The sequence below is a fragment of the Strongylocentrotus purpuratus genome, unplaced genomic scaffold, assembly GCF_000002235.5.
Source record: "Strongylocentrotus purpuratus isolate Spur 01 unplaced genomic scaffold, Spur_5.0 spur5_contig_865, whole genome shotgun sequence".
Taxonomy (NCBI): Eukaryota; Metazoa; Echinodermata; class Echinoidea; order Camarodonta; family Strongylocentrotidae; genus Strongylocentrotus; species Strongylocentrotus purpuratus.
Genome location: NW_022145574.1, coordinates 245,829 through 262,904, shown reverse-complemented (window position 1 = coordinate 262,904; position 17,076 = coordinate 245,829). Strand labels below are relative to the sequence as shown.

The 17,076-nt window shown below is 39.5% G+C and overlaps 1 protein-coding gene across 1 annotated transcript; it reads left to right on the top strand.

Moving 5' to 3' along the window:
* The first annotated feature begins 10,335 nt into the window (after positions 1 to 10,335).
* Positions 10,336 to 15,532, top strand: LOC105442356. Its single transcript, XM_030973578.1, has 3 exons — positions 10,336 to 10,906; positions 13,880 to 14,776; positions 14,952 to 15,532. The coding sequence occupies exons 1-3, from the start codon at positions 10,513 to 10,515 to the stop codon at positions 15,530 to 15,532; spliced, it is 1,872 nt and encodes a 623-aa protein (XP_030829438.1). The 5' UTR covers positions 10,336 to 10,512.
* Positions 15,533 to 17,076: the final 1,544 nt, after the last annotated feature.

The following is a 17,076-nucleotide window of genomic DNA, read 5'->3' as shown; positions in this document are numbered from 1 at the left end:
AACACCGCCGCTAAAACTTTCTAGTCAAAGACAATTCATAAGAAACCAATTGTATTACCTTTAAAAGTCATGTCGGGATCAACAACAACACCGGTGTTTTTGGGGGTTTTTTTTGGGGGGGGGGCGACCGCCCCCACCTCCCACCAAAAAGAGGGGGATGGGAGATAAAGGTTAGGAAGTGTATTTGTTTTTCTCCCTTTGTATATATATGTCGCTCATCGCATAGAGTGGGTGTATTATTAGTAAGGTTCACATAACGGTGTGTTAGCATAAAGTTAAGCTCGAGGTTATAGACTTCGATGTAAACTTGTAGTTAGGGACCGTGTGGACGCACTTGTGGTTACAAAACTTGTTGGTAACATCACGTTACAAACCACGACATATCTTAAGGTTAGCACGAAAACTGCAGGCGGCAGTTACGAGCCATGAGGACGCACTTCGTGGTAACACCAGTTTATAGTTCAAATGAATACCGTCCTCGTTGTTTCGGTCCCATGTAAACAAACCCTTTCCGTGGTTAGTGGATCGCTGTTTTAACTTTGAGGTTTCACAAAATGAAAATATTTAGCTACGATGCTACCGTGTGGACGTAGTTATTGTTAGGCTAGATGTCCTTGTTGGGTGGGTGTCCTCTTAAAACAAGCAGGAAAGGGGAAGGACGGGACGTAGTACTTACTAACTTGTTTATTTGTTTATACTTTTTTTCCTATATGGCAGGATCGACTGACCTGTAAATTATGCACAAGTGCTCTGGAAAAACCACCTGCACTTTCCATATCCCAATATTAGTAGGAAAAATATCGTCAGTGCTTTATTTATCGTTTACGACTTAACATGGGCGTATTTGTCAATATGGTAGGTGTATTTAGGATCTTTTTGTTTGTTTGTTTGCTTATATTTTTTGTATACGGCATCATCGACTGGCCTGGTCTTTCATGAAATTGTGCTTCACAAAACCACCTGCAGTTGAACAATATCCCAATAGTAGTAGAAAATATATCGTAAGTGCTTTCTGTATCGCTTTCAGCTTAAAATATGCATTTCCGTCAATATGGTTGGTGTATTTTGTACCTTTTTGTTTATTTGTATCTGTATTATTATATGGCAGGATCGCCTGGCGTGTTAATGTATGCAAAAGTGCTTCACAAAAACCACATGCAGTTTAACCACACGATAATCATTATAGTGTGAAAAAGCATAAATTTTCTCTTTGTCACTTCAGTGTGGGTCTATCATGAAATATATAAACATGTGTATATATTTAGATGGTTTATTTAAATACTGGGTTAATTCTGAACACTATTGATTTGTTTTCTTTCAAAGCTTGGAGCTTTCGATTTTGAACAAAACAAAAAAAAACAATTATCATCCTGGGTGAGTGGTATTCCGTTTTTATTTTCGTTTAGTTTTGTTAAAGCATATTGCCCTCGGTACGCTGCGAAGGCCTTAGCATGGTTTTTGAATGAATTTATAGAAAAAAATTGTTTTCCTGTTCGGAACCGAGTTAGAAATGGTTGCTTAAACCAGAGATTCTGAATTCTAAATTATTTCTTTTATGGAAATGTTAAAATTCATTTTATTTTCGAAACGAAATTGGTTAGTGATCAGGTGAATTTAGAGACCGCGCTGCCAATTTTAATCACAGATTTAAAGTATTTTTTGAAAAGTTATTGTCCGATTTTTCTCAAACATTCACTAATGTGTTCTTCGCAATTTTTCCTTGTATTAAAACAAACCTATTATGAGGGAGGAGTTACCCTTTTATACTGAAATGTTAGTGTTATTATCATTATTATTATAATTTACATTATTATTATTATTGTTATCATCATTATTGTTATCTTTATTATATCTGATTTTGTGAGCTTTCGATATCGAACAAGAAACACCAACCCCAATGATTAGCCTGGTTGATTGTTTTTGGGGTGTTTAATTTTTGTTACGTTTAATTTTTTAACTTTTTCACCTTTGCGCGGAGCGTGGGTATTTCCTTGGTATAATGTGAGGGTTTTAAATTTTCCGGGATGGGAACATTTTTGCGGAAATTTTTTGCGGAAAATGAAGTACAGGATATCCTGCCTTCTTGATGAAATCCATGAACAAAATTTTATTTTCAAACTTTCCCCCACTAACAGTGGTTTATTTTAGCTTCGAGCTTTTAGTATTCATTGGGCTAATAGTCAGTTGGGGATGTGGTATTTTGATATTTTTGTTACGCCCGTGGGCATCTTCTATGTATATGTTATTTATATTTACTCTTAATAAGGGTTACCCTTGAATAAATAGACTTCCTACAGGAATTCAGTGTTATTTTGCTCTGGTTTATACTATTACGATCGAGAGCAAAACAACACTGAGTTGCTATAGGAAATCTATTTATTCAACTGGTCATATCTCAGCCAATACCTAACATATTCAATTGGTTTTTGACATTTGGACATTATTTTGATGCTCTTTGAAGAAAAAATTGAGAAATGTCACAGCTTCAGTACTCTATTATCTCTTTCAATGATTGTGCATGTACCAACTCTCGATTTTCAAATATGCTTTGCGGACGGGTCGTACGAACATGGATATGACACTTTAGATATATGTTTACAAACTAGGGTAGGTGTAGGGAATTGGAGACCACAAAGCTTGAACCCATCACTGTCTGTCCGTGTTGGCTTCAATATTGCTTCAGCGCCATATGTTGCCTTCAATAAAACTACTGCATTTATCCAATTCATTTCGAATACTACAATACGTTCTTTCTCCGAGAAAATTGGCAAAATTGACCAAGATATGCAATTTTTATCGTAAAATTTTGTTCTGATATAAAAACACAAATTTCACTGAATGTTGTGGTGTATGCAGGTATTTAGGGGTGGCTCTTAGAAAGTAGTTTTAAAAGGAAGTTTATGAAGTGTGCCAACCATCACAGAAAACTTATGGCCATTGTGTGCTGTGATTGGGTGTTGCAATGCTCATTATAAATGGTGTTTGATCAGAAATGTGTGTAGGCAATGAGGGGCACAAGGTCGAAGATGGGGGGGCATACTTTCCCCCAGTTGTTCATTTCATGTTGAAAGGCACTATCATGAAACATATTTGGTTGTTCGTGTCACCATTCTTATTTGGATGCATTTCATTTTACAAATAAACTTGAGTTCTGGTAAAAAAAAAAAATCAAAAACTTCTCACAGGATCAGACGAAACTTACAGTAAATGTTCAAGATTACAATAAAAATAAATAAATCATTTTCCAAACAATTTTGGTAGGAAATGTATACTGGCAGAGTAATGATCATAGGAAATCAAGGTTAGTAGCCCCGACACCATTTGTGTAGTCCTATGTCCTTCTTTCTGTGTACAGCGCTTGTTACTTTACCAAGACTGGGCCAAATTTCTTATGATTTTGATGACTCCAGAACCTTGCAGTACACACCAATATACTCCAGAACATTTTGTATAGCAATTTATTGACAATCACTGTAGCAAAACCTCTTTCAGTAACTTACACTGTAATGCAAGAAGCCAAAATACAAACTTTGAAATAATTCAAACTTTCCTATACACCCTAACAAAATTGTCTTCCCTGTAATAGCCATCTCCGTAACATGGCTGAATGAAATTCTCCTCCCTCATTTTATTTAGAACATTATACCATGATCCGACCAGATCATGCATCAGGAAGCGGAGGTAGTGTTTCTTTATATAATCATGACGGATTCAATCTTAAACCTACAGTGGATGTTCACATTGAAGGAATCGAATAATTGTTTATCGAAATTGAAAATAATAAGCCTTATGAGGGCAAAAACATATTGATCGGTGGCGGTGCGAAATATATAACTTACAATAACTGCCTTGAATCATTGTATGAAAGTTTAGAAACATCCTTGAATGTCGTCGATTCGTCGATCGGCTGCCGACACTTTTTACCAACCCCTTATCGCCCGGAAATAGTCGCCAAGCACTGAAGCAAGCACTCAACAAAGACCTTTCCATGATCAGTTTGGTCGGTAAATTTATTTTGAGGCAAGAGGTACACTGGTGTCCAGTAGCGTACGCAGGATTTTTTCAAGGGGGGAGGGGGGGGGGGGGTTAACATTTTTAAATCAGGCCGAAAATTTCGCAACGACTCAGCCAGCCGCCGAATAAGCGGGGGGGGGGGGTAAGAGGACACTTTATTGTGGTCTCGAAATTTGAAAATTAGACATTTTGCTCAATTGGTGGGGGGATAAGGTCATATTGGTTAGGTCAGTCTTTGGCAGGTCATTGGCATTAGTTTTTAAAACACAAGGGGGGGTTGCGCCCCCCAAAACACATACAAAAAACTGAAAGGGGGGTTGAACCCCCAAACCCCTCCCCCCCCCTCCCCTGCGTACGCGCCTGCTGGTGTCAATGTGTTGCAACAGCGCGCCGTTTCGTCTTGTGCATTTGAAAATTCTTGATTTCCTTGTAATCACTTTTCCCTTTTAGTCGGCAATTGTCATTTTTTTAAATTCGTCGTATTCTAAAAAAACGATGTTATCTTTTAGGTTTAGAGAAAACGATGTTAAATGTCAGAGAGTTCATGAGGTTCATAAGGTTTATGTTTATTGTCCATTTTACAATGGGAATTCGTGGTATTAACATGGTATATGAATACACAAATAGTCACCAATGAGTCTGGGAACTGTCGCCTACCCTTGTATATAAAATCAACACATTCTTTTAATGGCAGTTTGGTCAGCAAAGACTTGCGATGCAGCAGCGTAAACTTCGAGAATACCAAAATGACCCAAAAAACAATCGCCGACCACTGACATCTTTTTACAGACGGCTAAACATCTCTTTTATAAGGCAGTGGCGGATCCAGGGGGGCGGGGGCCCGGCCCCCCCCCCCCCCACGCTGGGGAAAAAAACATGTAAAAACAAGTGATTTTAAGCTTTATGGGGGGATGCCCCCCCCCCCTTGGCGCTCAAGGGGGGGGGTGCAAATTTTTTAAATTTTCGAGGACCCCCCAAAAAATATGCTCACTACCATTAAAAATGTTTAACTTTGGTCAATGCACTTTAAAGTGGTTCACAAACTATTTTGACGGAAGAAAACAATTTACATCTGTAAACGGCTATACTTCCGATGAAAGGGAAATTACATGCGGGGTACCCCAAGGCTCGTTATTGGGCCCTCTATTATTCTCAATAGTTGTCAATGATATGCACCATAATGTGCACTCATGTGATATATCATTATATGCCGACGACACATGTATTTTTACGTCATCAAAAAACCCATTCGAAGTTCGTAGCAAACTAAATGAAGATCTTTCAAGTTTATCATGCTGGTTAAAAGATAATAAATTAATGGCTAACCCAAATAAATGTGAAGTTATGTTTATAGGCACTCAGCAGCATTTAAAGAGATTACACGATATTATTGATGATTGTTATATGTTTATAGATAATAACGAAATTAAAAGGGTCAAGTCATGTAAATATCTAGGTGTTGTCATTGATCCAAATATGTCATGGAAAAATCAAGTTGATCATGTAAAGAAAAAAGTAATTAAATGTATATATCTCTTGAAAAGATTGCGTCCATACATTAATCAGATCACTGCTTTGACTTTTTATAAATCAATTATTCAATGCCATTTTGATTATTGTAGCGCAGTCTGGGTAAATGCTTTAAAGACTCACTTAAGTCAATTGCAAGTATTACAAAATAGATCACTCCGTATTGTTATGAATGTTGATTATATGTATCCTTCAAAAAATGTATATGATACCTTGAAATTAGATCGCTTATATAAACGATGGTCCAAACAATTAGCATGTACACTGTCGCTCATCAAGTTGGAATATTTTTGTTTTACGATTTATGGAATCATCTTTAAAATAATTTTAAAATAATAGATCTAAATAATAGTATAAATTCTCACATTTTATTGGATTAAAATTTCAAAATGTGTGTTTTGCGTGACTGCTAAAGCATGTATATGCTACTATGCTTATCAACTAGGGGACCTACGCCCTTAAGTCATTACTGACAGTAATGAGGACTAATGCTCCACAAAAGGGCACTAATATATAGCACATCGACACGGTTTTTATCCTAGACCTCACAGTAAGTAGGCCACTGCTTTGTCACTGAACCATGACTGTACGCAGAGGGGGAGGTGTAGGGGGCAGTTTCCATAAATAAAATAAAACACAGAAAATGCTATAAATTTTCAATATTTTATTGCATTTTACCCCGGTCCCCAACGTAAACAAATTATCTTAGTGCCCATGCCTTGAGCCATAATGCATGGCCGTCCAGTGGATTTTTTTATGTTAGGACCATTCTTAGCAGACAGACTTAACATCCTATATATATATATATATATATATATAACAAATTAAGCTAAAAATACAAAAACCCCGGTTTTCTTTCTTTTCTTCTTATTCCTTTTTTTTTTCGTTCCGTTTTTACCATGTAAGGACACGTTCCTCCTTTTGTAGTTGCTTCCCCCCCCCCCCCCCCATAGTGATATTATTGTTCTTGTAGATATATACTTTAGTATATTTGTTTATTTTTTTATTAAGCAAATTATATTTTGTGTGTGTTCATTTGTCTATTCTTATGAGTAGCCCATATACATGTATTGATTATTCTGATTGTATGTTTTTACCTTGGCCTGGACCCCTTTAAAAAACAGCTTTTAGTTGACAAGGGCTATCCATCTCATGAGTGGAGAATAAATAAATAAAGAAAGAAATAAAGAAAGAACAGATTTATAATGTGTGTGTTTATTATAAGTTTTGGTTAATAATTTTTAGTCAGACAATGGTGTGCTTAGAGACACCCGTATTTATAAGCGCCTAATAAATGTTGTGTATTATTATTGTTATTAAGTAGTTAAATTTCTCATTAAAGTAACCTCCAACTCCACCACCACCAGTGGCATCCCTGTCATTTCTTTCAATTCTGTAAACATCGATAGAAATTATATGATTTGTGCATGTTCTTGTCGTTGTCATGACTACTGGGTTTTGCGTTCCCGGTATCGCGGGAGGTTTCTTGGTCACGGACCGGTGCTTGGTCTTTGATTAGGGCTCCTACTCGGCTCCTATTCAGTAACTCAAACTACCAAGCTTCCTATCCTAAATGGTTTATCACAATAGCAACTTGTATATGCATTGTAATTAACAGTTCACTGCTTTAGTTTAGTAGGGACTTTTAGATTTGCGTGGACTGATACGTGTGACGTCCATTCAAGGCAGTGCATTAAAAGGACGGCGATCGTAGCATAGACCTATTGTCTTCGTGCGAATCTAAAAGTCCCTAATGTCAAGTCCAAAAGTTCTTTCAGTTCATCCTTATTTCTGTTTAAATATGGAATCTGGTCTGAAGAACTTGAAGTGGTAATGAACACCGAAGTCAACTCCTTGACCGTGTAATGTGGTCGAAGTCTTCGAAGTTCGGCCGGACCAGTGTACAATCGACACCTCGGGTATTGGAGTGCACAATTACGTCGACTTTACATCAAAGTACGCGTCATGTTACACCGTGGTTAACATCCTGGTTAGCATCGAAGTCTACGCCGTGACCTTCAGGTGACCAATATTAGGGAGTTTTCGTTTTACACGACGAGAGCGTGGACTGCCGCGTGTTCCATTGTGTTAATGCAATGGACCGTGCCCGGCAGTGCCTTAAAAGGACGTCACATTACCTTAAAATGATGTCACACGTGGCGGTCCACGTTCTCGTCGTGTAAAACGAAAAGTCCCTATTAATTCGAACAAGTGTTCCTCCCGTATAAGGAATTTTAATCTATACCCAAGCTACTAAAATATTGCCTTCACCCGCTTAACAACAAAACTGTGCAAGAAACCTATTTGAATCACCATAATATAGGATTTCTTGGTCACTTTCGTAAGTTGGCCCCGAAGTTGGCCACACACATTCATTTTATGTTCATTCAATTTCGCCGATTCTGTCACAGCAGCTGTTCTTTTTTGTTCAAATTCGTTTTTTAGCATTTAAATTCCTAAAACGATAAATTAAAAACATTTCATTTTCATTCGAATTAAAACGTGTTTCTTTTTCGTAAAATGTTCAGTCAATTTAAAGCGAGACGAATCGCGATTACGTAATAGAGTCTTCCGTGAATTCAATTTCGTTTCTTTACATACAGTTTCACACGTTTTGCGAACAAATTAAACATGTAAATCTTACCCAGTATGATCATAATACCCCGCAAGCTTAGTTCCATGTTAAATCCATTTTAAATTGTATGGGTTGCGCTGGTAAGCAACAAACATTGTATTTGTCCTCACTAGGGGTGTATACCCACTAAATGATCACTATTTAGCAAAACGATCATGTGTTAAATAGATATAACCTAACCACATCAATATAGAATTAGCATGAAACTAAGCAAGAGTGTCTTTTTTTATGAATATGCAATGATATAAGTACATGCAAAGTGTGTGTTTACAGACTACAGTTGTATTTATTGGAGTTGCGTACCATAATGGTGGTGGGGGGGGGGGGTATCAATACTCTATACATTGATTTATTTTGTATGTTTTGTTTGGTTTTGTTTTTGATAATTTATTCGATGTTCGTAATCTCTTTGAAGCCAGTTATATTTGTGTAAATTATATTTAGTATGTATTGAACATGTTAAGAACAATCTATGAGTATCAGTTCAATCACGTGTTATCATAATCACATCAAAATCACTGCGCGCACATCTCAATAACTCATGTCATGTGGACATAAACTAAAGAATACACGTATACAACCTGAAATCTTGTTTTGGTTATATTTTAATGATCATAATTACATCATGCATGACATTATCATGTTCGTCTACGTAATATATATCACTTCCAAAAGATGACCGAGTACGATAAAGTCCGTGATGAGAACATCGGTAAGATTATGTCCAATCTTATATCTAGATGTGTTTAACCCTCTACATGTTGGCGAACAAGAATGACAATACATGTTATATAACTAATTTGTTAAATTTAGATGAGAAACATGTGCATATACCATGTATACCATAGGTTTGTAAAGGTAGGCGAATATGAATGAAAACTTTGTTATTAAGAATGACCCAAAGTGAAATTGAATAGTACGGACGTCCGATTTGCCACTGTTGACGAAAATGAATGCAAACTGGGCATTAGTGTAAGCGGTTGTGAAATTGAATGAAACAAGTGCTAAATCCATTGACCGAATAAGTAAATCAAATGAAAAAAGGTGTTATCTTGAATGATATTTACACACCGGCAGCTTTATTTCGCGAATTTGAATGAACTGTGTATCAAAACGAATGAAAAGCTTACGAAAGTGTCCGAGAAAGCCTATATTAAAAGAGATTAGCATTCGAAACTTGCAGGAAGCCTTATACGGTGCTGGACAAAAGGAAGGAAACACAGAAATAGGAATATGCAAATAAGCTAACTGGATTACGAATCTTTGGACAAAAGCAAAGACATGACTAGACAAATTATTTGGGTCAATGTTTGTAAAGAGAGTTCGAAATAAGAATGACTTGTAATAATTGTAATTTGTTCCGACCATTGATATAACAATTTGTAAATTTTGTAGGAGTTGCCATTGACAACAAACTCACATGGGAAAAACACATTGAATTAATTTCCAAGAAGATTCTCTGTTTAATATACCAAACATAGTATGGGCTAAAATTTTCTTAATTCCTGTCAAGTCATGTTTATCTACACGGATCCGTTATTTTCAGTTCAAGATAATACATCGTATAGTTGGCGTTAATAAATATCTTAAATTATTAACTATTTCGCAGTCAGACTTATGTTCATTTTGTTATAGCTCTGTGGAATCTATACAAAATTTATTATGGGATTGCCCAATCATAAGGTTTATTGCGGATGTCCAACATTTCATTAGAGGATAAAGTTAATTTGAATAAAAAATTAATTTCTGACCACTTGCATATTCATAAAAAGACACTCTTGCTTAGTTCCATACTAATTCTATATTAATGTGGCTAGGCTATATCTACCTAACACATGATCGTTCAGTTACTAAATAGTGATGATTTAGTGGGTATACACCCCTAGTGAGGACAAATAACATGTTTGTTGCTTAACAACCCATAAAATTTGAAATGGATTTAGCATGGAACTAAGCTTGCGGGGTTCTATATATGATCATACTAGGTAAGATTTACATGTTTAATTTGTGTGCAAAACGTGTGAAATTGTATGCAAAGGAACGGATTTGAATTCACGGAAGACGCTATTACGTAATAGCGAATCGTCTCGCTTTAAATTGAATGAAAATTTTACGAAAAAGAAACACGTTTTAATTCGAATGAAAATAAAAGATCCGACTCATGTGGTGTGCATGTGAACATTTTCTAGTGTGGAAATAATTTGGCAAAGTTATGCGTGCAAATGAGCGCGCTTTGAATAGCCATTCTCGCTTCATTTTTCGTTCAAGGCAGTCGATTGTTTTAGAGCTGCAAAAAAATAAAATCAAATTTAAAAAAAAAAAAAAATAGCGAAATGGGAAAGAGAAAGACCAATGCGTGCGCCAATGGCGGTGCTAATGCCCAGCAGAAAAGACAGAGAACAGCTGAAAAGAGTCGGAAGGGCACTAGAGCCAGCTCAATTAGCAAGAAAACTAACAATTCAGCGCAAACTCCGGCCAGCAGTTGCTCAGCCACAGGCATCAACGGACGGGCGAGGCGCCGTCGTCAGGCAAGCAGCACAGAGAGGGCACGGGCACTGCAGTCTCGGCCGCTAACAGTAGACAGCGGAGTAGGCCTACCTGAAGCGATCCCGGCATTACCGGCAGCAGGCATCCCACCAGCAATTTCGAGCACCCCACCACCACCAGCAACAGCCCTGAATACCCAACCATCACAGCCGGGATCACAGTTGCAGTTACAGTCAACAGGTGAGGTACGGATAGATCTAGATCTTGATCTACCCACTAGTACTAATGCTACTTCAACCGAAGTTAGATCTATGGCTAATTGCACAGCAATTAGTGCTGGGGTCGGTACGACAAGCCCCAGGCCACACAGAGGGGCAGACAATAGTCACATAACAGGGGCGAACCCACTTTTAACTTCGTTCCCTACAATCGTGCCCCAGGTTGACTTGGAGTCGGGGAATCAAGGGCATGTCTCAAGAGGCATTCAATATAGATCTAGGCCAATCGGAAGTCAGTATGATAATAACAGCAGACCTAGCTACACAGGTATCGGTAATTCATCGGTACCACATACCGAGCATAGGTCCGGGTTCGCAGTAAATGACTCCCCGCCCCAATCCCCACTACGGCCAGTTGGAGATAGACTAGGCTCGGCCATTCCCAATAACATTAGGGAGAAAATATGGAAAGGCGAGTATGTGGATTTTAATGTGTTAGTGAATGCCTAAGAGGTGACAGCACACACACGGTGGGAAGCTAGAGGGGTGACACGTAGGGTTAGGGTTAGGGTTTCAATAGGGTTTTATGTTAGGTTTAGGGTTAGGTTTAGGGTAGGGTATAGTGTTGAATCCAGGGTTGAAGTTAGCCATTCGATTAGCGTATGAAATTTACAGCGGAGCAATTGTCGCCGGAGCAAATGTCATGGAATCGCTAGAGGCGAACAAAGGACGAATTTGGCAATGACTCAGGAAGAAGGGAGATTGGTATTGAAACCTGTCAGCGCGACATCCAAGAATAAGATTGCAACCATAGAGTTGTGGACTAATGCATTTCTTGTGTATGCTAGCATTGTTTTGGAAGCAAATTTGAATTGCGCACAAGACTTACTGAAATACTGCCACCTTATTCGATCTGCTGCTTCGCGCTATTATGGGTATGGGTGGAGAGATTATGATATCGAATTTCGTCACCGCTACCACAAGAAGGGTGGATCTTGGGCAGGTATAGATGGAGAATTGTGGCTCCTTCATGTAGTGGGAGTGGGACCTCCTCGGGGAGTTCGTGGCCAAGACCGTCCACTCGGGCGATCGGCCCCATGGTCCAACAGGAGGGAATGGAAGCGAACATATAACCCTAGCACTAGCCAAACACAGGGCAAGGGTAGGCTTGTGCCCCCCCCCCCCCCCAGGTCACCCAATTTTCGCAGTGGAATCTGTCACGAATTCAACTTCAGGTCAGGGGCTTGTAGCCGGAAAGATTGTAGGTACGCGCACAAGTGTTCCCTGTGTGGAGCAAGTGGCCACGGCAAGGTTTTCTGCCCAAACAATCAATCCAACTCAAAAGCCCCCAAACCCAAAGCTCAGTAAGGAAAAGGCAATTCCTGGGAGACAGATAGAACACACAAAAAATAGAAATCAGGACAGGCTTGAAGGTGACATACACAGTAACAGTAGAGATGTACAGATTACAGGACAGGTTATATCCTTGGGGAAGTCACCCATTAAAATAAAGAGCCTACAACAATTGTTAAAAAGCTACCCAAATGAGCGAGCAGCCAGGTTTTTGGAAAGTGGTTTCACAGAAGGATTTTGTTTAAATTATACAGGCCCTCGCATGCCAGTAGACTTACCCAACCTAAAATCAGCAGAAAATAACAAGGACATTACACAAGAGAAGATACGGAAGGAGATTAAGCTAGGGCGATACATAGGTCCCTTTGAGTCCAGGCCACTAAAAAATTTGAGAACTAACCCAATTGGCCTGGTGCCAAAGAAATCCCCGGGGGATTATCGATTAATCAATCATTTATCATACCCGCCTGGATACTCTGTGAATGATTTTATTGCAGATGAGCATTGTAAAGTGGAATATACTAGATTTGATACAGCGGTTGAGATGGTCGCCGAGGCTGAAATGGGAGCTGACTTGGCTAAGGAGGATATTAAGTCCGCCTTTCGATTGTTGCCTATGCACCCGAAAGATTTTGAGTTGTTAGGGGTCAAATTTGAGGGGAAATATTATCTCGACAAATGCTTGCCCATGGGGGTCAGATGTGCTCCAGCGTATTTCGAGACCTTTTCCACATTCATAGAATATTGTGTTCGGGAGCGAAGTGGCTCAAACGGGATTATACACTATGTTGATGACTTCTTGTGTGTTAGTTCAATAGAGCACGGGGGCGTGTCATGCCTCGAGATGGTACAAGTTCTCAAAGGAATCTGTGAGGAGTTAGGGGTTCCATTAGCGGCAGAGAAATCCGAGGGGCCTACCAAAAGATTGACATTTCTCGGGTTAGAACTTGACTCTGTGTTAATGCAGGTTCGAGTTCCACATGATAAGCTTACTGAGGTTAGGCGCAAGATTAAGAAGATGTTGTCACACAAATATGTAACAGTTAAGGAGATCCAATCAGTCATTGGGTCACTGAACTTTATTAGTCGGGCTGTGCGACCAGGAAGGGCATTCTTACGCCGGTTGATAGACCTAATAAAGGGAGAGAAGACTAGTTCTAAGCCATTGTCCATTTCCGAGGGTGCTCAGCTAGACTTGAGAGCATGGCTGGAGTTCATAGAGTATTATAATGGCGAAACAGTAATTACACAGGAAAGGTGGGTAAATAGTAGAGAAATGAGCCTCTACACAGATGCAAGTGGAGAAATAGGCTTTGGCGGCTACTTCGGAGGCAAATGGTTCAATGGGAAATGGTCTTCACGGGAAATAATCACTGGTACTTCCATAGCATGGAAAGAGATGGTACCTATTGTACTTGCAGTGTCAATATGGGGAGATGAGCTAAAGAACAAGAAAGTTGTCGTGTACACAGACAACATGTCAGTGATGTATGCAATAAACAAACAGACATCATCGTGTACAAAAATCATGGCTTTGGTGAGATCGTTCGTCTTGGTGTGTCTGAGGCAAAATATCTTGTTTAAGGCAGTTCATGTACACACATATGATAATGGTATTGCGGACTCCCTTTCCCGATTCCAGATGTACCGATTTCGCAAGCTGGCGCCGTTGGCGGAAGAAAGGGCCTCACCAATACCGCCTGGAATATTACAGACCTAGCAAAAGAAACACAGTGGCTGCTGGGACAATCTCTAGGGGAAGGATCTCAGCGCGTGTATCAGAGGGCAGTGGATTCTTTTCAGGAATTTCGGTTGAATCACCAGTTGAATCCTTCTTGGCCGGCATCAGTGAAACAGGTCATGGCATTTATTGCCCAACTTTCTATCAGTGGGAAAGCACCCACGACAATCACAGTGCATGTTGCAGCCCTAGCATATTTACATAACATGCATGGTTGGGCTGATCCCACAAAACATTTTTTGATTATGAAAATGCAAGAAGGTAGTAGAAGAGACAAATGTTGTGTAGATACTAGAAGACCCATCACATGGGAGCTAATGCGACAACTGTTGCCAAACCTAGCATATGTATGTTTTTCACGATACGAAGCAATCATGTTCAAGGCAGCGTACTTACTAGCATTCTTTGGTTTCCTGAGAATAGGGGAGTTCACCGTCCGAGGGAAGGGTGATGATACAAGGAAGGCGTTGAATATCACAGATGTACAAATCCGATTTTCTAAGACAGACCAATATGGGAAATCTACCACCTTGTGGATTAATGCAAACCGGGTAGAGGGGGTATGCCCAGTACAGGCCATGAAATCATATTTACAAGCAAGGCCACAGGTAGAGGGTCTACTATTCTGTCATGAGAATGGCTCCCCCCTTACAAGGTACCAGTTCAGTGCAGTCCTGAAAAAGAACATTCAGCAAATTGGGGCGAATGTTAGTCGGTATGGGACTCACTCTTTCCGAATTGGGGCAGCTACTACAGCTGCCTTGAATGGTGTGCCACCAGAACAAATTAGGAAGATGGGTAGGTGGCGCAGTGAAGTTTATTTGCGCTATATAAGATAAGTTACATTTACTCCATACTAAGTACTAGGGAGTTATTACAATTATGAAAATAAAGCTCACAAGAAAATTTTATATTTTGTTCTTCCCAAATATATGAACATGTTACTTTCGGGAGTTTAACTATTTTATTTCAGGACGAGTACGCAACCGAGTCTGGATAGTGGGGGACAGTATCGTAAGAAGGGCCAAAGAGCGAGCCACTGCACAGAACCGCCTGCACTTGGGAGCAGAGAAGGGTGCAGTACAGTGGCATGGTCAAGGAGGTGCTACTCTCCATGACCTCCCCCGAATGGTCAGAAATAGGTTGAATTACAACGCACCACCTGCACTGGCGATCGTTCACCTGGGAACAAACGACTTGGGTCAGAGAGATGCATGCCGTTGCAGAATCGCAATCGATACAGCAATTCAAACTCTACGAGCAAGAATGCCAGGAACCCACATAGCCTGGTCTGGAATTCTTCCAAGATTGTTTTACTACGGTAGCAGACCAGGCCCAACATCACAAGAAGCAATGGATGGTGTGCGGAAGTCACTTAACAAATTCGCAAAGAGGAGAATCTCCCAGATGGTGAACACATCAATGATAGTGCACAATATAGATACCAAAGAGCACAGTCTGTTCCATAGGGATGGAATTCATCTCTCAGATGTGGGCTCTGACATGCTCATCGATAAATTCGAATCTGCAGCCAAGGACACTGGCCTTCTCTGAACAGATTCAGCCTAATGTCAATAGTATTCTATGAAAACCTAAAGTGAGCGACAAAAGTCAATTAGTTGAATTGAGTTATATTTGGGTTATTCCATGAGGTTGGGTTTGAAAATATAAGATGATATCCAGGTAACGGGAGGCATGAGAAATACTATTACACACTGAAAAGTACTTCAGTCGTGGAAGATTCTGATACATTGAATATATAACTCTGTACTGTCAAGTCATGCTTGTTTCAATAAGTAATCTATAAAAGATATATACTGTGACACAAATTTGTTTACCTCTGGGGATAAGGCAGTCAGTGCGCATGTAAAAGGGTGATGTATGATTCGTCAATGTAAATGTATTTTGGCTTTGTTTATATTATGAGGTGGAAATATTTTGATTCTGAATCTGGAAAATCTGAAGTCACATGGCATTACATTATAATTGTCTAGTGATAAGGGAGCCTGAGTCTGCTGGCAAGGACTGGAGTCAGTAAGACTTGGTCGCACTAAATGTTTCAGGAACCAGTGGGCCATAGGGGAATTTTCCCGACTACGAAATGTAGCTAGCTCGACAGATCTTTAAGTCCGATCACAATAGCCGGTTTTGCCCCTATCTTTCCTCGCGCAGCAGGAGTAGCTCCAAACAGTTTAGAATGCAAATGCATTAACACCTCAACATGAAATGTATAGTTACCCAACTTTAATGCATGACACAAGTGTAGAAGTGAACGGCAATGAGCATAGTTCATATGATGACATCATAGGTGTATGGTTAAATAGGTCAGGATGAATACCTACAGCAACCGGGGGAGAAAGTAGGAGATCTCAAGAGATCTGTAAAGAAGCTGAATCTAGTTGTTTGTTTTTTTTTAATAATAATAATAATAATAATAATAATTTAATTAATTAATCACAACAACAAAAAACAAAAACAAAAAAGGTATTGGGTGTAGGTTTGAATTTTATATAATTTAATTTGAACACGCGGGACTGCCAATATCTTTGGCCAAGCAGGCCGGGATACGCGTCCGCGTTTAGGAGTGATGAGGGGGACAGGAACCCCAAGAAGAGGGGGATATCAGCGGGAGTTACTATCCTGCTGGTGGATCACGTTCAGAGCCCCATGAATTGGGGGGCTACCGGGAGGAGCTACTATCCTTTCTGGTGATCACGTGACCAGAGATCCTCAGGATTATTCTGAAAAATTAATTCTCACAGTTTGATATTGCAGATAGGATTATATTACATGTATTTTGGTTTTGAGTTTCGCAGAATTATGTTCCTGAGTTTTCATGTTCGTACATAGCAATTTGCATCATGTATGTGTATTGGTATTACAGGCAGATATTGCCTATTTTAAATGTTAACGCCTTGAAGCGGAAATAAATGTCGAGCATTTGCAATTCATGTTCGTACAGTTGCTTTCTTCACAAAATAATGTGATCAGCATAAACTGATCAGCACATTTTTGGGAGAAGCAAGAGTTCGAATCAGGTCAACAAACTTTGGGGTCAGAAGTATCAAAACATGCGCGTAAAGATCCGACTCATGTGG